Source organism: Lissotriton helveticus, chromosome 1_1, assembly GCF_964261635.1.
Source record: "Lissotriton helveticus chromosome 1_1, aLisHel1.1, whole genome shotgun sequence".
NCBI classification, from domain to species: Eukaryota; Metazoa; Chordata; class Amphibia; order Caudata; family Salamandridae; genus Lissotriton; species Lissotriton helveticus.
The window spans coordinates 40,896,540-40,923,153 of NC_136057.1; the positions used below are offsets into that span (position 1 = coordinate 40,896,540).

At 48.9% G+C, this 26,614-nt stretch overlaps 1 protein-coding gene across 1 annotated transcript in view; it reads right to left on the reverse strand.

The window, feature by feature from the left end:
• Positions 1 to 26,614, reverse strand: part of LOC144820579 (double C2-like domain-containing protein beta) — a 546,929-nt gene that overhangs the window by 46,113 nt on the left and 474,202 nt on the right. Inside the window, exons 3-4 of the mRNA XM_078677947.1 lie at positions 20,219 to 20,293; positions 18,169 to 18,278 (exon numbers count right to left, since the gene is read on the reverse strand). Coding sequence (XP_078534073.1) covers positions 18,169 to 18,278; positions 20,219 to 20,293 — 185 coding nt within the window. The remainder of the gene's footprint in view (positions 1 to 18,168; positions 18,279 to 20,218; positions 20,294 to 26,614) is intronic.

Sequence of the window (26,614 nt, forward strand, 5' to 3'; positions counted from 1 at the left end):
TGTCTCTGACACTGTGTGTGACCTGGGCTTCGTCTCTTCCTTTACTCTCAGTCTGGCTCTAGCTCCGTCTCTGACACTCTGTGTGACCTGGGCCTCGTCTCTTTCTTTACTCTCAGTCTGGCTCTAGCTCTGTCACTAACACTCTCTGTGACTTGGGCCTCTTCTCTTCCTTTACTCTCAGTCTGGCTCTAGCTCTGTCACTGACACTCTGTGTGACCTGGGCCTCGTCTCTTCCTTTACTCTCAGTCTGGCACTAGCTCTGTCACTGCCACTCTGTGTGACCTGGGCCTCGTCTCTTCCTTTACTCTCAGCCTGGCTCTAGCTCTGTCACTGACACTCTGTGTGACCTGGGCCTCTTCTCTTCCTTTACTCTCAGTCTGGCACTAGCTCTGTCACTGACACTCTGTGTGACCTGGGCCTCTTCTCTTCCTTTACTCTCAGTCTGGCAGTAGCTCTGTCACTGACACTCTGTGTGACCTGGGCCTCTTCTCTTCCTTTACTCTCATGTGGAAAAGTAAATTTTGCCATGTTCTGTGTCCCTACGCCTCATCCATCATATGTTATGTGTGCATGATCAATATGCATATGTTATTCCCCATGTCCGATTAAAGACGCAATTACAGTTGTGTCCACCTCTAGTATGATAGTTTCCAGTCCTCGTGAATACTACGAATATCAGGCCTATGTAAGTAATGTTGCCACGTTTCTCAGTGTGCACGTTATTCAATTATAAAGTCTCCGTTTCCAGGCCTCAAAAGGGCCCGGACCACAGATTCAGCTCCTGTCTCCTGAAAGCCTCGCTGAGGAGCGATACAGCCCCCACCTGTATCCTCGACCCTTCACTTACTTCCTGCCTTGCAGTGCCCGGTGCACCCCGGCTCTGCCTCTGAGTCTGCCAAAAGTATGTTATAGTTCCTGCTATCAGTTCAGTCCTCCTCCTCTGCATTCCTAAGCTACTGAACTGCATCAATAGTTTCCGTCATTGTCTAGCCTTCTCGTCTCCACGTTAGAAAAATACTGTATTTAATGGTCATTTAATATTCTTCACGCACTACATGTAGAATAATGCATGGTCCAGTCTTAGAAATCAGGTTAGCCTCTCCCCTCATGACTTCTAGTTTATATCAACATGTTCCCTAAACATTAGATACCAGATAGGGTTTAGGTACATGTCGCTCCGACCCTCCAGACTCTAGTCTCTGCTCCTAGCACAGAGTTCGTAGCCCCCAGCTTCTCCTAGTAACACGTCATTGCTAGTTTTCGCGCACCATTAGGTTAGAGGTCCCGGCTCCTTAGGTAGCCCCCTCCAATGTTTCTGCCCATTCATGACATATTCTGTTACGTTTGCATCACATGTCTATGTATACTCCCAGTTACACCTCTTATTTCTGTTATCTCTCGCGACTGCTACGCGTCACGCCTTCTGCTCCACCCACTGTTACGCCTACTGCAATGTAATGCTATGTGTTTGCGCTATGTATATAAGTCAATGTTTTGTTATTAAATGTTAGCGCGCTCATCCCAGACCAAGCCCCGGCAGCTGCTGGGCCCCAGTTGTCCTGTCGGGCCTTATTGTCCTGTTCCCATGCAGGTTGTCCTGATCCTGTCCTTATGCTGTAATAAACCTGCAGAAACTCCTACTACCTCGAATCTTGACTCTTATTTATTGAGCTATCTGTTATGCTATAAGTCTAGTCAAAAATAGGGTATTATTTATTTATTTACCACATAATGGCGCCCGAATAGGGACTTGCCCTTTCCCCACGCGTCGGTGAAGCCACGCCGACCCCCTGACCCTCTGCAGTCGTGACGGAACCATACCGTGCACTGGCAGATATTTCTGCTCCAAGTATCCCTCAGACCCACGGAGGAGACGGAGGAGGCGGTCCAGCATCCGAACGAGACGGTGGAGGAACGCGGCGAGTCCCGACCAGAGCCCAAGCCGAGAGTCCAAGGTCCGAGGTATCCGGAGGCCCACCCGTAACTGAAGTCCGAAGTCCGAAGTTCGTCGTCGTAGTCCAGTCCCGTCCGAGGCCTTCCGTTCCGTGCTGCCCGGTGAGTACCATTGCTGGGGTAGTGTCTAGACAGGGTCAGTCTAAATTGACTCTGGTCCGTGGGTTGGTGGTACCCAAGCCCACAAACGAAGTGTTCACCTAGGTGGATACGGGTCTTGATGCGTTCCTTTATGGGACCGGTATGTTCCGTACTGTTACAGCAGTGCATCCAGTAACTCTAGTCTGTTCCGTTCTCGAGAATTCTGTTCTGTTTCTGTTTTCAGTATTTTCAGGTAGTATTCTGTTCGAACTGTTATTTATAATGTTGTTTAATGTATTTTCAACGTCGTGGTATGCCTGAATTGTTTTCCCAATTGTTATTGTTTTTCGTGTATTGTATTGTGTTCCGATTCAAGTTTAGAATGCCGCTCTTTTCCAAGTTACGTCAGTTAAAAACTAGAAAGGGTCTGCTGGAAGCAGCAGTTCCTGTCCCGCCTAGGGACAGTCCAGGTCACTTTATGTATCAGAAACATGGCATAAGCGCCATATTGTATCTAGATTTATGGGTAGAGTATACCAAACAGTTAGAAGAAAAGTATAGATGGCCCGTATCGGGTACATGGGATGCCGAATGTGCCATGCGAGTAGAAGAAGCATTATGGAAAAAGAAAGCCAGACAGTCACAGAAAGATGCCATCGAGTTATGGCGTAAGGAAGCGCATAGAAGAACGGAAAAGGAAGTCAGAAAGTCAGAGTTAAGTAGAGAATCCCAAGAACGAGCCCAAGAAAGAGAATTAATCGAGATAGGTGAACAAGTCAAAGCCGAACAGTCAGACAGACAGAGGCATGCCCTTATTAAGGGTATGTATCCTCTCCTTGCCGAAGGCTTGCCAAAAGCGACCCCAGAGGCACCCAGTAATTTCCCGCCACCATTAGTTCCGACCAAGCTACGTCACAAACCGACCGCAGCTGATATTTTTATTTCGTCCTATTTGGACGACACAGTTCCAGAATATGCAAATCCAGTTCGCGCTCCACCTGTCCCTGTAAATCAGGCACTTCCCGTTCCTCCAGACACCGGAGTACCTGTTACGGTACCCCCGGGTCAGCCTGCCATACAAGTTCAGCCCACGTTACAATTACCGACTCTGCAAGCACGAAGAATGTCAGTCGACGATTCTAGTATAGGGGCCGCAGGAGGAGGTCCTCCTCAAACCCCGCCGCCTCACAAGCGTTTGTCAGCACTCGAATTACATGCTCAAGCATCACAGCGTACTCCTAAAAGTAATAAGTCTGTTACAGAAATCAGACAAGCCCTTGCTGAATGTGTCTATGACGCAGTCCCAGGCGAGTATAATATGGTTTTATATTCCGTACGTGTAAGGAGGGTGACCGAGTATCTAGTCACCTTACCAAATATGAAAGAAGATCTAGACAGAATATATCGTTTCATCCGTACAGGGGATGATCCAGAAAGTATAAGCGAGATTATGTCTCAAAGGAAAGCCGAGATTCAGCTCATGATATTAAAGTTCCTGATCAATTGTCTAATAAGAGAACAAGATTACCCGTCTAAAGATCCCGCCGAAATGAGAATCCTAACAAGGTGGAGTGATAATATAGCCGAGGGTAAGCACAAGACCATTAGTGCCATGGAAAGTATGTACAAGAAAATTCGTAAAGAAATAATAAGGTTACACGAACAGCGTAAAGCAGCACAAGTAAGCGAGAAAGAAAGTATCTCTGATCCTGAAGAGGAAGACGAGAATCCCGCCAGAATAGCGTATGTAGGAAAATCCAGATTTCCAGATCGCCATTTACGTCCAGAACCTAAGTCTATTTTTCATCATCCAGCACCAGAACGAGGCTCTCTAGAACAAGTATTTCAAGCTACCGATCACATCCTGAAATCACGAGTCGGTTATAGCGAATTAAGTACCATGCACGAACAAGAACTAGCCCGATCAGCAGTCCGATGGATTACTGATTCTACCACTTTTCCAGACGAAATAGTGGCACAAATGTTTCTGAAACTGCCCCCAGCCGAGCAACGACTGGTGGGTATGTATATGATCCAGCACCTCATTACCCTGTATGAGGGTCAACATTCTGATCCAGGTCCGTTACACGATATCCTGAACGAGTTACTCCAGTACAGATGGAGAGGTCTAGGTACCGATTTAATTAGTGTCATTCTAGAACAGCGCCACAAGTATAGAACGTTCCTGAACCCGCATTTTGTTCATGTTTCACCCCCAGAAAGTAAACCATTCTACATAGACAGACAGAATCCGCTACGAGAAGTCCACCCAGTCCAAGGGGCGGGTGGCGTAATGCAACGAGTGTTTGTATACACTCCGATATCAAAGATGGAACTTCTTGAAATGAAGAAATTAATCCCCTGTCATGACAAAGATCCAGCGGGGTTCCATAGAGAATTAAAAGACATGCTCCGTATGGGAGAATACACTTACCCAGATATCATTAAAATGTTAAAGGTCCTGCTACCCGCAGGGGTGTATGAAAAGTTAAAGGAAAAAGAATGGGAGGTGGGAGAGAAAAAGATCGATTGGACAGCTCTAGAAGCTGAAGACAAGGCACGAGTACCAGGTACCGGTCTTGGAGATAAATGTAAAGAGTTACCAGAATTACTGATTCAAGTTTTACCCAGATTATTGACAACTAGGAAAGAAGACTGGGATGCAATCTCAGCCTGTAAACAGAAACAAGATGAAGACATTAGTGATTTTTATTCTAGATTTGAGAAATGTTTCAGTATTAACAGTGGTCTCAAGACAAGTAGTGAGTCATACCCTCATCTTTTCGTTACTAAATTAGTCGAGAATTCAAGTCCACAAATTAAAAACCGAGTTCTGAAAGTCGAAAGCACCTGGCAAGCAAATACTCCGTCCCAGATGCTCCAGATGCTCCAGTATCACCAGAATAGAATCAGAGAAGAGCAAGAACACGAAAGAAAACGTATGAAAGACACGAAAATGAAAGTGCTAGTTGCACAATCTGTTCCTCAAGACAGTCAGAAGAGGGGTCCGAATCAAGCCAGTCATCCTGCGGCTCCCGTTAAAGGGAACTGCAATTATTGTAAACAGCCAGGTCATTTTATAAACGAGTGTGCAGTTCTGAAACACAACATAGCTACTGGTAAGACTAAAGAAAGACCACGTCCGCCGAGACAAGAACAAGTTTCACAGACTCCTCAGTCACAGAATGCACCACAGACAGTTACAGTACCGCAGCCTATTGCTGCAACACAGCACGTTACATCGCAGATGTACCAGTATGCACAGTCCGAGTATCCAGAGTACCAGTCATATTCATGAAACAGCCTAGAGAGGGAGGTAGGCTTGCCTCTCATCGAGATACCTGTAGACCAAGAAGGTCCCTATGTTCATAGTCAAGTATTAGGGAAAGACAGAAAGTTTTTGATCGATACAGGGGCAAGTAGGACCACAATTAGTCACGCCGAAGTTCCAGGGGCTCCGCTCTCAGGCTCAAGAAATGTTTCCCTTGGATTTTCAGGAAAACCCATAGTTACTGAGATATCAAAGCCAGTTACTCTAGAAGTAGGTCCATTGTCCCGTACTACTGATCTGTTACTTACTAAGTCATGTCCAGAAAATCTATTAGGCATTAAGACATTGAAAGAATTAGGTGCAGTTATTTGCTGTTCCCCAGAGGGAATACGTCTGTTCCTACGTGACTTTAAGGGTCACTATGTATTACGAGATTTTGATTCAAGATTGTCTAATGTTCCGCAGCATTTATGGGCGCAAGGTCCAACTGATGTAGGTTACATGCAAATCACACCCTATCGTGTGACTCTCAAACCAGGTGTAGTGTTACCACGAATCAGGCAGTACAGATTGCCACCTGAGGCTGTAACAGCCTTATCCAAAATTATTGACGAGCTCATGGCTCAAGGAGTAGTTGTAGAAACTGACTCCAATGTATGCAATTCTCCGATCATTCCAGTCATGAAACGTACTGATCCAAATGCACCCCCAGTATATCGATTAGTGATTGATTTACGAGAGCTTAATAAATGTATTATTCCTCAGTACCCAGTTGTCCCAGACATTTCTTCCCTGTTAACAGCCATTGATTCCGAAGCCATGTTTTTCACTGTTATTGACCTCAAGAATGCATTTTTTAGTGTTCCAATTCATCCAGACAGCCAGTTTCTTTTCGGATTTTGTTTAAATGGAAGGAGCTATATGTTTACACGCGCTCCTCAAGGTTTCACAGAAAGCCCTAGTATTTACAGTCAAGCACTCAAGAGACAACTAGACAACATTCACATGCCAACTGACACTGCCCTGCTCCAGTATGTCGATGATCTACTGATCACAGCCCGTTCTGAACGTGACTGCGAGCGTGCATCACTTACAGTTTTGTATTTCCTTGCCGAGATGGGGCACAAGGTGTCACCTTCGAAGCTTCAATTCTGTGTCCAGCAAGTGGTATACTTAGGACACTTGCTGTCCAAGAGGGGTAGGCAGTTGACACCCGACCGTATCCAGTTAATAGCGAGTCTTCCCCAGCCCAGAACCCAGAAGGAGGTACGTGCCTTTATCGGCCTTACTTCTTATTGTAGACAATGGATTCCCCAGTATGCATTTCTAGCCAAGCCACTGATACAGTTAACGACACAGGAGGCAGCCGTATCGACTGTCCTCCCTTGGACATCTGACCATACACTTAGTTTCAACGAGTTAAAGAAAGCCCTATGTCAAGCTCCAGTTCTAGCTACACCGAACTACAGTAAGCCTTTTACACTTTTCGTTACAGAACGCAAAGGTACAGCATTATCTGTTCTCACACAAGATCAAGCAGGTCAATACAAGCCCTGTGCTTATTTTTCGAGCACATTAGATCCAGTCGCCCAGGCGTTGCCTGCGTGCCTCAAGTCAGTTGCAGCCACAGCACTAGCTATCAGACAAAGTGATTCTATAGTTTTAGGACACTCCCTGACAGTACAAGTCCCACATTCAGTAGAAGTTCTTTTAAACCGAACCCAAACTCAGCACTTGACAATTGCACGTTTAACAGGTTATGAATTGACACTGTTCCAGCCACACATAGAAATTAGACGCTGCAACGTCCTGAATCCTGCTACACTGTTACCATCAGTTAGTTCAAATCCAGACACACATGATTGTGTGGAAGTAGTTAACATTACGACAAAGCCAAGACAAGACCTGACAGATATTCCGTTACCAGATCCTGACCTGACACTTTATGTGGATGGTTCATGTATGAGAACTAGTACAGGAGAACTAGTCGCCGCGTATGCAGTGACTACTGACACTGAAGTTATTGAAACACGCCGTATTGATACTCTGTCCGCTCAAGCAGCAGAGCTAGTCGCTCTGACACAAGCCTGTATACATGCCAAGAACCTGAAGGTTAATGTTTACACAGATTCACGTTACGCATTTGGAGTTGTACACGACTTCGGAGTGCTCTGGCAGGAGAGAGGTTTTATGACTTCTCATGGAACCAAGATTCAGCATGGTCTCCTTATTCAAGCCCTGTTAGATGCCATACATTTACCGACATCTATTGCTATCATGAAGTGCAAAGCACATACGAAAGTTACAGACATTATTTCCCAAGGTAATGATCTAGCAGACCGCACAGCCAAGCTTACAGCACAGACTCCAGACATACCAGTTAATATGACACATATTCCAGATCTGACTACATGCATGATAGTTAAGGACCCTACTCAAGATGTCATAGATATCCAGTTACATGCTACTCCCGATGAAATCAAGAAATGGTCTGTACAAGGAGGGATCCAGACAGATCAAGGATGGTTAACGAAGGGTAGAGCCACATGGTTTCTCCCCGATTCTATGGTTCAAGTCATTATCAATACCGCACATAGTCCAGCACATTTAGGAGAAAAAGCTATGTTAGACAGTATCCAGAACATTTGGTTCAACAAGCATTTACGAGCTGCAGCCAAGCAGAAAGTCCGTACCTGTATGATATGTTGTCAGTTTAATCCAGGTAAAAGTGTCCCGGTGGAACAAGGTGGTTTCCAGCCCCCTGACCACCCTTTTGAGGTCCTCCAGATGGATTATATTCAAATGGAGCGATGTCGAGGTTTCAAGTATGTCCTTGTAGTTGTATGCGCTTTGTCCAGATGGACAGAAGCATATCCAGTCCCAGATTACACAGCCGCGACCACTGCCAAGCAGTTGGTTCGTGAATTCTTCCCTAGATATGGACTCCCTAGAGTCGTATATTCTGATAACGGCCAGCCATTCTCATCTGAACTCATGAAACACGTGTCCCTGTTGTTAGGGTACCAGTGGAAGTTCCATTGTGTACGCCATCCAGAAGCAGCTGGACTAGTCGAAAGGCATAATCAGACTCTGAAAATCCGTATAGCAAAAGTTTGTAAAGACAAGGGTGTGGACTGGTTAGTAGCTTTGCCAGTCGCTCTATTTTATATGCGCATGGTCGCACATTCCAGATCAGGTCTGTCCCCGTATGAGGTCGTTTTCGGCCGCCCCCCTAATATGTGGGGTACTCCTAGACCCCGAAGTATTACCGATGTTTCATGTAATATGCTGACAGATTACCTAGCTTCCTTGATGTCTGCCCTCAACTCATGTCGTTCACAGGTTGCCGCCGCATTCCCAGACAATACCGAGGTGGCACCGCACGAGATCGTTCCAGGGTCCCTTGTGATGATCAGAAATTTCGACAGATCAAGTCCGCTGGAACCACGTTGGAAGGAGCCACGTCAGGTCCTCTTGACCACCCGAACTGCCGTCAAGTTGGAAGGCAGGAAGGGGTGGGTCCACCTTTCTCATGTAAAACTTTTCAAAGGACCGAAACCAGTCTTCAAAAACATTTCCAAGAACATTTCCCAGGATTCGAAGGATTGCCAGAACATTGTTTTAAAGGACTGTCCCGCACAAGACATTATTACAACCCCTCCCTTGTTAGAGAAAACTCCGCAACAGGAGTATAAGTTAAAGCTCAGGTCTAATAAGTCAGCCAGTTTGATTGTATAAGTCCTCCCCTAGGTGAAACGGTTAGACTGTTTCTGACATGTATAAAATAGACCCCCATAGTGAGAGAGTCAGTCAAAGCTCAATCAAATGTATCGTTTTTCTGAGTTTCATATTATTTCTTAGCATAATGATTTCCTGCACCAGCTACGCACTTTTCCTGTGTTTTCCAGTTCCTCATGTAAATATGTCTGCTCATGCTACAGTAGAGCACACGTTTAGTGATCTGCCTCCTCACGAATATTCATACCGCCTCGCAATGCGTAATAACACATTTATCCGTATGTTACATTATTCACACCAGACCAGCAATGCCACTAATTGTTGGGTGTGTGGTCGACTCCCCCCTTTCCAGACACCGAAGGGAGTTCTGCCACTCTTTCCTTATCCATTCTCACACAATGGTTCGTGTGGAGCATGGTCCACGTTAACGTCATCCTCAACAGATATGTCTTTTCTTAACAGTACATGTTTCCCAGACAAGCAAGGTCTCCCCCACAGAACAGGTTTAGATTTAGAAAACGAAGTATATAATTTAGGAAATTATTCGTCGAATTTCATGGTTCTGAATGTTCAGTCTGATACTACTCCAGACTCACCCGCTATTTCAGTACTACCAGTCAAAGGCGAATTATGTGTCCGTAGTTATGGTTCTGTACATATAGGTCATAGTGAATGTACTACTGTTATCAAGTATAGTGACAGTGGGAAATCTATTTTCAAAGCTTCACGTCATTCTTATTTTATTTGTGGTCAAACTGCATATGTCCGTCTGCCCCTCGATTGGGAGGGAACCTGTTACATTGCTTTCCTACTGCCACCTGTTTTTCTAGCCCCACCTGACTATCATAGGAATTCTTTCTTAGTACACACTAGACACAAGAGAAATCTCCCGATTGTCGATTATACTGAAACCGCCGCAGAGCAATTCATTGATATAGATAAAGGTGTTTTCCCTTATTTAGGTACAGTTGTAAATAGTAAACTCATTCGTAGGTTAACAAGAACCCTTGAAGCAGTAGTAGATGAGACTGCCTCCGCTCTAGGTAACTTAACTGAAGAGCAATCCTTTATGAGAATTGTCGTTTTACAGAATCGTCTCGTCCTTGACGTCATACTGGCCGATAGGGGCGGGGCCTGTAGAGTTCTCGGATCCAGTTGTTGTATTTTCATTCCAAATAACGCGCCGTCTGTTTATTCAGCTATAACCAGACTCCATAAAATTGCCCATCTGTTACACCAAGATCCAGGCACCTGGACATGGTCCGGTTGGTTCTGGAATATAATTTCCGCATGGGGTTGGAAAGTCCTGTCCTTTCTAGGTATTGCAGTAGCGATCATATTTAGCTGCTGCCTCTGTATACAATGTGGCCCTGCGATTTGCAGCATGTGTGCTACCTCTTGTATTCCCCGTCCCAAGCCCTGTTCTAAATCCCGTACCAAGACAATTCGAGACGAGCAAATGGTACTGTATGAAATGATAGACGGTATCATGAATATTGATGTTTCCTGATGGAAACGTAGTGACAAGGAGGGAATGTGGAAAAGTAAATTTTGCCATGTTCTGTGTCCCTACGCCTCATCCATCATATGTTATGTGTGCATGATCAATATGCATATGTTATTCCCCATGTCCGATTAAAGACGCAATTACAGTTTTGTCCACCTCTAGTATGATAGTTTCCAGTCCTCGTGAATACTACGAATATCAGGCCTATGTAAGTAATGTTGCCACGTTTCTCAGTGTGCACGTTATTCAATTATAAAGTCTCCGTTTCCAGGCCTCAAAAGGGCCCGGACCACAGATTCAGCTCCTGTCTCCTGAAAGCCTCGCTGAGGAGCGATACAGCCCCCACCTGTATCCTCGACCCTTCACTTACTTCCTGCCTTGCAGTGCCCGGTGCACCCCGGCTCTGCCTCTGAGTCTGCCAAAAGTATGTTATAGTTCCTGCTATCAGTTCAGTCCTCCTCCTCTGCATTCCTAAGCTACTGAACTGCATCAATAGTTTCCGTCATTGTCTAGCCTTCTCGTCTCCACGTTAGAAAAATACTGTATTTAATGGTCATTTAATATTCTTCACGCACTACATGTAGAATAATGCATGGTCCAGTCTTAGAAATCAGGTTAGCCTCTCCCCTCATGACTTCTAGTTTATATCAACATGTTCCCTAAACATTAGATACCAGATAGGGTTTAGGTACATGTCGCTCCGACCCTCCAGACTCTAGTCTCTGCTCCTAGCACAGAGTTCGTAGCCCCCAGCTTCTCCTAGTAACACGTCATTGCTAGTTTTCGCGCACCATTAGGTTAGAGGTCCCGGCTCCTTAGGTAGCCCCCTCCAATGTTTCTGCCCATTCATGACATATTCTGTTACGTTTGCATCACATGTCTATGTATACTCCCAGTTACACCTCTTATTTCTGTTATCTCTCGCGACTGCTACGCGTCACGCCTTCTGCTCCACCCACTGTTACGCCTACTGCAATGTAATGCTATGTGTTTGCGCTATGTATATAAGTCAATGTTTTGTTATTAAATGTTAGCGCGCTCATCCCAGACCAAGCCCCGGCAGCTGCTGGGCCCCAGTTGTCCTGTCGGGCCTTATTGTCCTGTTCCCATGCAGGTTGTCCTGATCCTGTCCTTATGCTGTAATAAACCTGCAGAAACTCCTACTACCTCGAATCTTGACTCTTATTTATTGAGCTATCTGTTATGCTATAAGTCTAGTCAAAAATAGGGTATTATTTATTTATTTACCACACTCAGTCTGGCACTAGCTCTGTCACTGACACTCTGTGTGACCTGGGCTTCTTCTCTTCCTTTACTCTCAGTCTGGCTCTAGCTCTGTCTCTGACACTGTGTGTGACCTGGGCTTCGTCTCTTCCTTTACTCTCAGTCTGGCTCTAGCTCCGTCTCTGACACTCTGTGTGACCTGGGCTTCGTCTCCTCCTTTACTCTCAGTCTGGCTCTAGCTCTGTCACTGACACTCTGTGTGACTTGGGCCTCGTCTCTTCCTTTACTCTCAGTCTGACACCAGCTCTGTCACTGACACTCTGTGTGACCTGGGCTTCTTCCTTTACTCTCAGTCTGGCACTAGGTCTGTCACTGACACTCTGTGTGACCTGGGCCTCTTCTCTTCCTTTACTCTCAGTCTGGCACTAGCTCTGTCACTGACACTCTGTGTGACCTGGGGCTCTTCTCTTCCTTTACTCTCAGTCTGGCCCTAGATCTGTCACTGACACTCTGTGTGACCTGGGCCTCGTCTCTTCCTTTACTCTCAGTCTGGCTCTAGATCTGTCACTGACTCTCTGTGTGACCTGGGCTTCTTCCTTTACTCTCAGTCTGGCACTAGGTCTGTCACTGACACTCTGTGTGACCTGAGCCTCGTCTCTTCCTTTACTCTCAGTCTGGTTCTAGGTCTGTCACTGACACTCTGTGTGACCTGGGCCTCTTCTCTTCCTTTACTCTCAGTCTGGCACTAGCTCTGTCACTGACACTCTGTGTGACCTGGGCCTCTTGTCTTCCTTTACTCTCAGTCTGGCACCAGCTCTGTCACTGACACTCTGTGTGACCTGGGCCTCGTCTCTTCCTTTACTCTCAGTCTGGCTTTAGCTCTGTCACTGACACTCTGTGTGACCTGGGCCTCCCTTCTCTCCTATGTGCCTCCGTCTGACACCAACTCTGTCACTGACACTCTGTGTGACCTGGGCCTCGTCTCTTCCTTTACTTTCTGTCTGGCACTAGCTCTGTCACTGACACTCTGTGTGACCTGAGCCTCGTCTCTTCCTTTACTCTCAGTCTGGTTCTAGGTCTGTCACTGACACTCTGTGTGACCCGGGCCTCGTCTCTTCCTTTATTCTCAGTCTGGCACTAGCTCTGTCACTGACACTCTGTGTGACCTGGGCCTCGTCTCTTCCTTTACTCTCAGTCTGGCACTAGCTCTGTCACTGACACTCTGTGTGACCTGGGCATCGTCTCTTCCTTTACTCTCAGTCTGGCACTAGCTCTGTCACTGACACTCTGTGTGACCTCGGCCTCGTCTCTTCCTTTACTCTCTGTCTGGCACTAGCTCTGTCACTGACACTCTGTGTGACCTGGGCTCTTCTCCTCCTTTACTCTCAGTCTGGCTCTAGCTCTGTCACTGACACTTTGTGTGACCTGGGCCTCGTCTCTTCCTTTACTCTCAGTCTGGCTCTAGCTCCGTCTCTGACACTCTGTGTGACCTGGGCCTCGTCTCTTCCTTTACTCTCAGTCTGGCTCTAGCTCTGTCACTGACACACTGTGTGACCTGGGCCTCTTCTACTCTCTTCCTTTACTCCCAGGCTGGAACTAGCTCTGTCACTGACACTCTGTGTGACCTGGGCCTCGTCTCTTCCTTTACTCTCAGTCTGGCACTAGCTCTGTCACTGACACTCTGTGTGACCTGGGCTTCGTCTCTTCCTTTACTCTCAGTCTGGCTCTAGCTCTGTCACTGACACACTGTGTGACCTGGGCCTCTTCTACTCTCTTCCTTTACTCCCAGGCTGGAACTAGCTCTGTCACTGACACTCTGTGTGACCTGGGCCTCTTCTCCTCCTTTACTCTCAGTCTGCCTCTAGCTCTGTCACTGACACTCTGTGTGACCTGGGCCTCTTCTCTTCCTTTACTCTCTGTCTGGAACTAGCCCTTTCACTGACACTCTGTGTGACCTGGGCCTCGTCTCCTCCTTTACTCTCAGTCTGCCTCTAGCTCTGTTACTGACACTCTGTGTGACCTGGGCCTCGTCTCTTCCTTTACTCTCAGTCTGCCTCTAGCTCTGTCACTGACACTCTGTGTGCCCTGGGCCTCTTCTCTTCCTTTACTCTCAGTCTGGAACTAGCTCTGTCACTGACACTCTGTGTGACCTGGGGGTCGTCTCTTCCTTTACTCTCAGTCTGGCTCTAGCTCTGTCACTGACACTCTGTGTGACCTGGACCTCGTCTCTTCCTTTACTCTCAGTCTGGCTCTATCTCAGTCACTGACACTCTGTGTGACCTGGGCCTCTTCTCTTCCTTTACTCTCAGTCTGGAACTAGCTCTGTCACTGACACTCTGTGTGACCTGGGCCTCTTCTCTTCCTTTACTCTCAGTCTGGAACTAGCTCTGTCACTGACACTCTGTGTGACCTGGGCCTCGTCTCTTCCTTTACTCTCAGTCTGGCTCTAGCTCTGTCACTGACACTCTGTGTGACCTGGGCCTCTTCTCTTGCTTTACTCTCAGTCTGGCTCTAGCTCTGTCACTGACACTCTGTGTGACCTGGGCCTCGTCTCTTCCTTTTCTCTCAGTCTGGCTCTAGCTCTGTCACTGACACTCTGTGTGACCTGGGCCTCATCTCTTCCTTTACTCTCAGTCTGGCACTAGCTCTGTCACTGACACTCTGTGTGACCTGGGCCTCGTCTCTTCCTTTACTCTCAGTCTGGCACTAGCCCTGTCACTGACACTCTGTGTGACCTGGGCCTCTTCTCTTCCTTTATTCTCAGTCTGGCTCTAGCTCTGTCACTGACACTCTGTGTGACCTGGGCTCTTCTCCTCCTTTACTCTCAGTCTGGCTCTAGCTCTGTCACTGACACTTTGTGTGACCTGGGCCTCGTCTCTTCCTTTACTCTCAGTCTGGCTCTAGCTCTGTCACTGACACTCTGTGCGACCTGGGCCTCTTCTCTTCCTTTACTCTCAGTCTGGCGCTAGCTCTGTCACTGACACTCTGTGTGACCTGGGGCTCGTCTCTTCCTTTACTCTCAGTCTGGCACTAGCTCCGTCACTGACACTCTGTGTGACCTGGGCCTTTTCTCTTCCTTTACTCTCAGTCTGGCTCAAGCTCTGTCACTGACACTCTGTGTGACCTGGGCCTCGTCTTTTCCTTTACTCTCAGTCTGGCTCTAGCTCTGTCACTGACACTCTGTGTGACCTGGGCCTCTTCTCTTCCTTTACTCTCAGTCTGGCTCTAGCTCTGTCACTGACACTCTGTGTGACCTGGGCCTCTTCTCTTCCTTTACTCTCAGTCTGCCTCTAGCTCTGTCACTGACACTCTGTATGACCTGGGGCTCGTCTCTTCCTTTACTCTCAGTCTGCCTCTAGCTCTGTCACTGACACTCTGTGTGACCTGGGCTTCTTCTCTTCCTTTACTTTCAGTCTGGCACTAGCTCTGTCACTGACACTCTGTGTGACCTGGGCCTCGTCTCTTCCTTTACTCTCAGTCTGGCACTAGCTCTGTCACTGACACTCTGTGTGACCTGGGCCTCTTCTCTTCCTTTACTCTCTGTCTGGCCCTAGCTCTGTCACTGACACTCTGTGTGACCTGGGGCTCGTCTCTTCCTTTTCTCTCAGTCTGGCCCTAGCTCTGTCACTGACACTCTGTGTGACCTGGGCCTCGTCTCTTCCTTTACTCTCAGTCTGACACTAGCTCTGTCACTGACACTCTATGTAACCTGGGCCTCTTCTCTTCCTTTACTCTCAGACTGGCTCTAGCTCTGTCACTGACACTCTGTGTGACCTGGGCCTCTTGTCTTCCTTTACTCTCAGTCTGGCAGTAGCTCTGTCACTGACACTCTGTGTGACCTTGGCCTCGTCTCTTCCTTTACTCTCAGTCTGGCAGTAGCTCTGTCACTGACACTCTGTGTAACCTGGGCCTCTTCTCTTCCTTTACTCTCAATCTGACACTAGCTCTGTCACTGACACTCTGTGTGACCTGGGCCTCGTCTCTTCCTTTATTCTCAGTCTGGCACTAGCTCTGTCACTGACACTCTGTGTGACCTGGGGCTCGTCTCTCCCTTTACTCTCAGTCTGGCTCTAGCTCTGTCACTGACACTCTGTGTGACCTGGGCCTCTTCTCTTCCTTTACTCTCAGTCTGGCTCTAGCTCTGTCACTGACACTCTGTGTGACCTGGGCCTCTTCTCTTCCTTTACTCTCAGTCTGCCTCTAGCTCTGTCACTGACACTCTGTATGACCTGGGGCTCGTCTCTTCCTTTACTCTCAGTCTGGCTCTAGCTCTGTCACTGACACTCTGTGTGACCTGGGCCTCGTCTCTTCCTTTACTCTCAGTCTGGCTCTAGCTCTGTCACTGACACTCTGTGTGACCTGGGCCTCATCTCTTCCTTTACTCTCAGTCTGGCACTAGCCCTGTCACTGACACTCTGTGTGACCTGGGGCTCTTCTCTTCCTTTACTCTCAGTCTGGCACTAGCTCTGTCACTGACACTCTGTATGACCTGGGCCTCGTCTCCTCCTTTACTCTCAGTCTGGCTCTAGCTCTGTCGCTGACACTCTGTGTGACCTGGGCCTCGTCTCTTCCTTTACTCTCAGTCTGCCTCTAGCTCTGTCACTGACACTCTGTGTGACCTGGGCCTCGTCTCTTCCTTTACTCCCAGTCTGCCTCTAGCTCTGTCACTGACACTCTGTGTGACCTCGGCCTCGTCTCTTCATTTACTCTCAGTCTGCCTCTAGCTCTGTCACTGACACTCTGTGTGACCTGGGCCTCTTCCTTTACTCTCAGCCTGGCACTAGCTCCGTCACTGACACTCTGTGTGACCTGGGCCTCGTCTCCTCCTTTACTCTCAGTCTGCCTCTAGCTCTGTCACTGACACTCTGTGTGACCTGGGCCTCTTCTCTTCCTTTACTCTCAGTCTGGCATTAGCTCTGTCACTGACACTCTGTGTGACCTGAGCTTCTTCTCTTCCTTTACTCTCAGTCTGGCTCTACTCTGTCACTGACACTCTGTGTGACCTGGGCCTCTTCTCTTCCTTTACTCTCAGTCTGGCTCTAGCTCTGTCACTGACACACTGTGTGACCTGGGCCTCTTCTCTTCCTTTACTCTCAGTCTGCCTCTAGCTCTGTCACTGACACTCTGTGTGACCTGGGCCTCTTCTCTTCCTTTACTCTCAGTCTGGCACTAGCTCTGTCACTGACACACTGTGTGACCTGGGCCTCTTCTCTTCCTTTACTCTCAGTCTGCCTCTAGCTCTGTCACTGACACTCTGTGTGACCTGGGCCTCTTCTCTTCCTTTACTCTCAGTCTGCCTCTAGCTCTGTCACTGACACTCTGTGTGACCTGGGCCTCTTCTCTTCCTTTACTCTCAGTCTGCCTCTAGCTCTGTCACTGACACTCTGTGTGACCTGGGCCTCGTCTCTTCCTTTACTCTCAGTCTGCCTCTAGCTCTGTCACTGACACACTGTGTGACCTGGGCCTCTTCTCTTCCTTTACTCTCAGTCTGCCTCTAGCTCTGTCACTGACACTCTGTGTGACCTGGGCTTCGTCTCTTCCTTTACTCTCAGTCTGCCTCTAGCTCTGTCACTGACACTCTGTGTGACCTGGGCCTCTTCTCTTCCTTTACTCTCAGTCTGCCTCTAGCTCTGTCACTGACACTCTGTGTGACCTGGGCCTCTTCTCTTCCTTTACTCTCAGTCTGCCTCTAGCTCTGTCACTGACACTCTGTGTGACCTGGGCCTCTTCTCTTCCTTTACTCTCAGTCTGCCTCTAGCTCTGTCACTGACACTCTGTGTGACCTGGGGCTCTTCTCTTCCTTTACTCTCAGTCTGGCACTAGCTCTGTCACTGACACTCTGTGTGACCTGGGCCTCGTCTCTTCCTTTACTCTCAGTCTGCCTCTAGCTCTGTCACTGACACTCTGTGTGACCTGGGCCTCTTCTCTTCCTTTACTCTCAGTCTGCCTCTAGCTCTGTCACTGACACTCTGTGTGACCTGGGCCTCTTCTCTTCCTTTACTCTCAGTCTGCCTCTAGCTCTGTCACTGACACTATGTGTGACCTGGGCCTCGTCTCTTCCTTTACTCTCAGTCTGCCTCTAGCTCTGTCACTGACACTCTGTGTGACCTGGGCCTCATCTCTTCCTTTACTCTCAGTCTGCCTCTAGCTCTGTCACTGACACTCTGTGTGACCTGGGCCTCGTCTCTTCCTTTACTCTCAGTCTGGCTCTAGCTCTGTCACTGACACTATGTGTGACCTGGGCCTCGTCTCTTCCTTTACTCTCAGTCTGGCACTAGCTCTGTCACTGACACTCTGTGTGATCTTGGTTCTGTTGTTGATAGTTCACCTCATTGCACATGCATAGCGGGGGACCATGAGCGCGCATGTCGGTGAGAGGGTGGGGGGTCCTCACCGGAGGGTCTTGCGCACCATGTCTTCCTTGGTGACTCCATAGTAGGTGAGGGTCTCGTTCCACATGGGCTTCAGCGTGTTGCGCAGGGTCTTGGTGCGGAGTTTGTTCGCCTGCGTCAGGAGGGGAAAGAAGAAGGTGAAGAACATGGTGGTCCGCGCTCTTTTGTTGCACAAGCATTGTAAGGCAGAGGCAGGCCAGGCCACAAGGGGGCGATGTGAAGGTACTCACCGCTGGGGGCAGGTGCCTGAACGTTCAAGGGTGGTGACACATTCGGGATGGAGGGATGGCTTGGTGGATGGATGGATGGATGGATGAATGGGTGGGTGGATCGAAGGAGGGATGGGTGGGTGGGTGGATGGATGGATGATTAGATGAATGAATGGGTAGCTGGAGGAACAGATGGATAGGTCAGTAGGTGGATGGATGGGTTGGTGGGTGGGTGGATGGGTGGGTGGGAGGATGGATGCATGGATGGGTAGATGGATGAGTGAATGGATCAAGGGATGCATGGATGGCTGAATGGATGGGTGGGTGGATAATAAAATAATAATAGCATTTGAAGAGCGCAACCGCTACCTCAAGCAGAGGTGTCCCAGTGAGGAAGGTCCTACTGAGGTAATGGCATTGGCTGAAGAGCCAAATCTTCAAGGTCTTTCTGAAATCACGTTCGGATTTGATCAGGTGCATATGGAAAGCAGGGAGTTCCACAGTCTGGCCGTCCCACAGTGAAGGACCTGCCTCCCATACGGGACTTAGCAAGGTACACAGAGCAGGTGCTGGGAGTTAGATCTCAGTGTGTGTTCTTGTAGGTATAGGCAGAGCCTACACTTAAGATAGCCCGAGCCGCCATCTTGCAAAGCCCGAAAGGCCAGAGTCAGGGACATTGGGCCCGATTCACAGAATGAACTTAAGCCTCAATCCTAAACTTACTACTATTTTGGTATTCACAGAATGCATTTACTAATTTTGGTATTCACAGAAGTTAGGATTTTGTCTTAAGATAGTCTTAAGACCGACTTAAGACAAAATCCTAACTTCTGTGAATACCAAAAGTAGTAAGTGCATTCTGTGAATACCAAAATAGTAGTACGTTTAGGATTGAGTCTTAAGTTCATTCTGTGAATCGGGTCCTAAGTTTAGAACTAAAGTCTAACTTTACTAGGTCTAAACTTAGACTTCAGGTCTAAACTTAAACTTTTGGTCTAAGTTCACTTTTATGAATCCAGGCCAAAGCGCCTGGTCTCTGACCCCCAGCCGCCTGTGTGTAATCCATGGTGTACACAAAGACTAGGGTGGATGCCTGCTCTAGTACAAGTTAGCAACAACTAAACACATACCCAGGTGGTGCAGAGTGCACTAGTGCGGGAACTAGGACAACACATGCACGCGTGTGACTCCAAACAAATTAAACGGCATGAATGTCTCCTAGATAGTGTGTGAGTGAGTGAATGAATGGGTTAATGAGTGGGTTAGTAACTGATTGCATTATTCATGGATTTCACGTTCTAGCAAGTGAAGCTGGCAGATGGGTATGTCAAGGAATGAATGTATAAATAAGTCAACTGGAAGTAACTGTTTTAAGGATGCATGGGTGAGTGAGGCAAATGGTGAGTGAATGAGTGTGTGTTTGCTGTGATAACAAGAGTCTGTAACACAAGGACAGATAAGGCAGTAACTGAATACCTCCGAGAGGGAGCTTGCAAATGACTGACCGAATGAATCAATGTATAATATTCAAGACACTGGTAAAGTGAATTGGTGAAAGCCAAAAATAGTGAGTGCGGGGTTGCCAGCTCACACTGGGTCACAGGGGACACAAGTCTATTCATTACTTTTACAAACCATTTCAATCTTGTGGATCAGCCAAACTGGTTCAGCTGGAAGCCACCAAGAATAAAACTCCCACATACACAAAGTGAAGGAAAGAAGGCCAGAACTAGAAAACATGCTGTATATGAGCAATATGGAATAATGCAATAACTCTAAGCGGGTAGGGTAGGTCAGTGAGATAGCGAGTCTTCTTTATAAATACCCACAGACGACCCCCTACCTTGCTTGCTCCAGGAAGTAGATTCGCTTTGACATAGGGATCGGAGGAGCCGTTCGAGTCCATGGGCTTCAAACCCTGTGAGGAAAAGAAGAAAGAGTTATGGGTCAGGTGACCTTCAAAAATCAGTCAGTCCATCAACTTAAGAGTCCTATCAAATGCTGCCAATACTCCTAGCTGGAGAGCCCCCCCCACCCCACACACTCCTGGGACCCTGCCGATACTGCCACATGAAGAGTCTCCTGTGATACGATCAACTTACGCAACTGTCCCAGAACCACCAGCTCCCAGCCCAGCCAACACGAACAACTCAAGAGTCCTTCCTGGAACCACCAACTCAAGAGCTCACGCCGGTACCATTAACTCAAGAGCTCGTGCCGGTACCAATTACTCAAGAGCTCACGCCGGTACCACCAACTCAAGAGCTCACGCCGGTACAACCACCCCAAGGATTCAGCCTGGTATCACCAAGTCAAGAGACCATTGCAGTACCACCAACTCAAGGGCTCATACCATTACTATTAACTCAAGCGCTTATGCCTGTTCCGCCAACTCAAGTGCTCAGGCTGTTACCATTAACTCAAGAGCTCACGCCGGTACAATCAACTCAAGAGCTCACGCCGGTACCATTAACTCAAGAGCTCACGCCGGTACCATTAACTCAAGAGCTCGTGCCGGTACCATTAACTCAAGAGCTCATGCCGGTACCATCAACTCAAGAGCTCACGCCGGTACCACCACCCCAAGGATTCAGCCTGGTATCACCAAGTCAAGAGACCATTGCAGTACCACCAACTCAAGGGCTCATACCATTACTATTAACTCAAGCGCTTATGCCTGTTCCGCCAACTCAAGTGCTCAGGCTGTTACCATTAACTCAAGAGCTCACGCCAGTACAATCAACTCAAGAGCTCACGCCGGTACCATTAACTCAAGAGCTCACGCCGGTACCATTAACTCAAGAGCTCACGCCGGTACCATTAACTCAAGAGCTCACGCCGGTACCATTAACTCAAGAGCTCGTGCCGGTACCAATTACTCAAGAGCTCACGCCGGTACCACCAACTCAAGAGCTCACGCCGGTACAACCACCCCAAGGATTCAGCCTGGTATCACCAAGTCAAGAGACCATTGCAGTACCACCAACTCAAGGGCTCATACCATTACTATTAACTCAAGCGCTTATGCCTGTTCCGCCAACTCAAGTACTCAGGCTGTTACCATTAACTCAAGAGCTCACGCCGGTACAATCAACTCAAGAGCTCACGCCGGTACCATTAACTCAAGAGCTCACGCCGGTACCATTAACTCAAGAGCTCACGCCGGTACCATTAACTCAAGAGCTCACGCCGGTACCACCAACTCAAGAGCTCACGCCGGTACCACCAACTCAAGAGCTCACGCCGGTACCATTAACTCAAGAGCTCATGCCGGTACCATTAACTCAAGAGCTCACGCCGGTACCATTAACTCAAGAGCTCACGCCGGTACCATTAACTCAAGAGCTCACGCCGGTACCATTAACTCAAGAGCTCACGCCGGTACCATTAACTCAAGAGCTCACGCCGGTACCATTAACTCAAGAGCTCACGCCGGTACCATTAACTCAAGAGCTCATGCCGGTACCATTAACTCAAGAGCTCATGCTGGTACCATTAACTCAAGAGCTCACGCTGGTACCATTAACTCAAGAGCTCATGCCGGTACCATTAACTCAAGAGCTCATGCTGGTACCATTAACTCAAGAGCTCACGCCGGTACCATTAACTCAAGAGCTCACGCTGGTACCATTAACTCAAGAGCTCACGCCGGTACCACCAACTCAAGAGCTCACGCCGGTACCATTAACTCAAGAGCTCATGCCGGTACCATTAACTCAAGAACTCATGACGGTACCATTAACTCAAGAGCTCACGCCGGTACCATTAACTCAAGAGCTCATGCTGGTACCATTAACTCAAGAGCTCACGCCGGTACCACCAACTCAAGAGCTCACGCCGGTACCATTAACTCAAGAGCTCACGCCGGTACCACCAACTCAAGAGCTCACGCCGGTACCATTAACTCAAGAGCTCACGCCGGTACCATTAACTCAAGAGCTCACGCCGGTACCATTAACTCAAGAGCTCACGCCGGTACCATTAACTCAAGAGCTCACGCCGGTACCATTAACTCAAGAGCTCACGCCGGTACCATTAACTCAAGAGCTCACGCCGGTACCATTAACTCAAGAGCTCATGCCGGTACCATTAACTCAAGAGCTCATGCTGGTACCATTAACTCAAGAGCTCACGCCGGTACCACCAACTCAAGAGCTCACGCCGGTACCATTAACTCAAGAGCTCATGCTGGTACCAATAACTCAAGAGCTCACGCCGGTACCACCAACTCAAGAGCTCACGCCGGTACCACCAACTCAAGAGCTCACGCCGGTACCACCAACTCAAGAGCTCACGCCGGTACCAATAACTCAAGAGCTCACGCCGGTACCATTAACTCAAGAGCTCACGCCGGTACCACCAACTCAAGAGCTCACGCCGGTACCATTAACTCAAGAGCTCATGCCGGTACCATTAACTCAAGAGCTCACGCCGGTACCATTAACTCAAGAGCTCATGCTGGTACCATTAACTCAAGAGCTCACGCCGGTACCATTAACTCAAGAGCTCACGCCGGTACCATTAACTCAAGAGCTCACGCCGGTACCATTAACTCAAGAGCTCATGCTAGTACCATCAACTCAAGAGCTCATGACGGTACCACCAACTCAAGAGCTCACGCCGGTACCACCAACTCAAGAGCTCACGCCGGTACCATTAACTCAAGAGCTCACGCCGGTACCACCAACTCAAGAGCTCACGCCGGTACCATTAACTCAAGAGCTCACGCCGGTACCATTAACTCAAGAGCTCACGCCGGTACCATTAACTCAAGAGCTCACGCCGGTACCATTAACTCAAGAGCTCACGCCGGTACCATTAACTCAAGAGCTCACGCCGGTACCATTAACTCAAGAGCTCACGCCGGTACCATTAACTCAAGAGCTCACGCCGGTACCACCAACTCAAGAGCTCACGCCGGTACCATTAACTCAAGAGCTCACGCCGGTACCATTAACTCAAGAGCTCACGCCGGTACCATTAACTCAAGAGCTCACGCCGGTACCATTAACTCAAGAGCTCACGCCGGTACCATTAACTCAAGAGCTCACGCCGGTACCATTAACTCAAGAGCTCACGCCGGTACCATTAACTCAAGAGCTCACGCTGGTACCACCAACTCAAGAGCTCATGACGGTACCACCAACTCAAGAGCTCACGCCGGTACCATTAACTCAAGAGCTCATGCCGGTACCATTAACTCAAGAGCTCATGCTGGTACCATTAACTCAAGAGCTCACGCCGGTACCACCAACTCAAGAGCTCACGCCGGTACCATTAACTCAAGAGCTCATGCTGGTACCATTAACTCAAGAGCTCATGACGGTACCACCAACTCAAGAGCTCACGCCGGTACCATTAACTCAAGAGCTCACGCCGGTACCATTAACTCAAGAGCTCACGCCGGTACCATTAACTCAAGAGCTCACGCCGGTACCATTAACTCAAGAGCTCACGCCGGTACCATTAACTCAAGAGCTCACGCCGGTACCATTAACTCAAGAGCTCACGCCGGTACCATTAACTCAAGAGCTCACGCTGGTACCACCAACTCAAGAGCTCATGACGGTACCACCAACTCAAGAGCTCACGCCGGTACCATTAACTCAAGAGCTCATGCCGGTACCATTAACTCAAGAGCTCATGCTGGTACCATTAACTCAAGAGCTCACGCCGGTACCACCAACTCAAGAGCTCACGCCGGTACCATTAACTCAAGAGCTCATGCTGGTACCATTAACTCAAGAGCTCACGCCGGTACCACCAACTCAAGAGCTCACGCCGGTACCATTAACTCAAGAGCTCATGCCGGTACCATTAACTCAAGAGCTCACGCCGGTACCATTAACTCAAGAGCTCATGCTGGTACCATTAACTCAAGAGCTCACGCCGGTACCATTAACTCAAGAGCTCACGCCGGTACCATTAACTCAAGAGCTCACGCCGGTACCATTAACTCAAGAGCTCATGCTAGTACCATCAACTCAAGAGCTCATGACGGTACCACCAACTCAAGAGCTCACGCCGGTACCACCAACTCAAGAGCTCACGCCGGTACCATTAACTCAAGAGCTCACGCCGGTACCACCAACTCAAGAGCTCACGCCGGTACCATTAACTCAAGAGCTCACGCCGGTACCACCAACTCAAGAGCTCACGCTGGTACCACCAACTCAAGATCTCACGCCGGTACCACCAACTCAAGAGCTCACGCCGGTACCATTAACTCAAGAGCTCACGCCGGTACCACCAACTCAAGAGCTCACGCCGGTACCATTAACTCAAGAGCTCACGCCGGTACCACCAACTCAAGAGCTCACGCCGGTACCAATAACTCAAGAGCTCACGCCGGTACCATTAACTCAAGAGCTCACGCTGGTACCACCAACTCAAGAGCTCACGCCGGTACCAATAACTCAAGAGCTCACGCCGGTACCACCAACTCAAGAGCTCACGCCGGTACCACCAACTCAAGAGCTCACGCCGGTACCATTAACTCAAGAGCTCACGCCGGTACCACCAACTCAAGAGCTCACGCCGGTACCATTAACTCAAGAGCTCACGCCGGTACCACCAACTCAAGAGCTCACGCCGGTACCATTAACTCAAGAGCTCACGCCGGTACCACCAACTCAAGAGCTCACGCCGGTACCATTAACTCAAGAGCTCACGCCGGTACCACCAACTCAAGAGCTCACGCCGGTACCATTAACTCAAGAGCTCACGCCGGTACCACCAACTCAAGAGCTCACGCCGGTACCATTAACTCAAGAGCTCACGCCGGTACCATTAACTCAAGAGCTCACGCTGGTACCACCAACTCAAGAGCTCACACCGGTACCACCAACTCAAGAGCTCATGCCGGTACCAATAACTCAAGAGCTCACGCCGGTACCATTAACTCAAGAGCTCACGCCGGTACCATTAACTCAAGAGCTCACGCCGGTACCATTAACTCAAGAGCTCACGCCGGTACCACCAACTCAAGAGCTCACGCCGGTACCATTAACTCAAGAGCTCACGCCGGTACCATTAACTCAAGAGCTCACGCCGGTACCATTAACTCAAGAGCTCACGCCGGTACCACCAACTCAAGAGCTCACGCCGGTACCATTAACTGAAGAGCTCACGCCGGTACCATTAACTCAAGAGCTCACGCCGGTACCACCAACTCAAGAGCTCACGCCGGTACCACCAACTCAAGAGCTCACGCCGGTACCATTAACTGAAGAGCTCACGCCGGTACCATTAACTCAAGACCTCACGCCGGTACCACCAACTCAAGAGCTCACGCCGGTACCATTAACTCAAGAGCTCATGCCGGTACCATTAACTCAAGAGCTCACGCCGGTACCATTAACTGAAGAGCTCACGCCGGTACCATTAACTGAAGAGCTCACGCCGGTGCCATTAACTCAAGAGCTCACGCCGGTACCATTAACTGAAGAGCTCACGCCGGTACCATTAACTGAAGAGCTCACGCCGGTACCATTAACTGAAGAGCTCATGCCGGTACCATTAACTCAAGAGCTCACGCCGGTACCATTAACTGAAGAGCTCACGCCGGTACCATTAACTGAAGAGCTCACGCCGGTACCATTAACTCAAGAGCTCACGCCGGTACCACCAACTCAAGAGCTCACGCCGGTACCATTAACTGAAGAGCTCACGCCGGTACCATTAACTCAAGAGCTCACGCCGGTACCATTAACTCAAGAGCTCACGCCGGTACCATTAACTCAAGAGCTCATGCTAGTACCATCAACTCAAGAGCTCATGACGGTACCACCAACTCAAGAGCTCATGCCGGTACCATTAACTCAAGAGCTCACGCCGGTACCATTAACTCAAGAGCTCACGCCGGTACCATTAACTCAAGAGCTCACGCCGGTACCATTAACTCAAGAGCTCACGCCGGTACCACCAACTCAAGAGCTCACGCCGGTACCACCAACTCAAGAGCTCACGCCGGTACCACCAACTCAAGAGCTCACGCCGGTACCACCAACTCAAGAGCTCACGCTGGTACCACCACCCCAAGGATTCAGACTGGTATCACCAAGTCAAGAGACCATTGCAGTACCACCAACTCAAGGGCTCATACCATTACTATTAACTCAAGCGCTTATGCCTGTTCCGCCAACTCAAGTGCTCAGGCTGTTACCATTAACTCAAGAGCTCACGCCGGTACAATCAACTCAAGAGCTCATGACCATACCACCAACTCAAGAGCTCACGC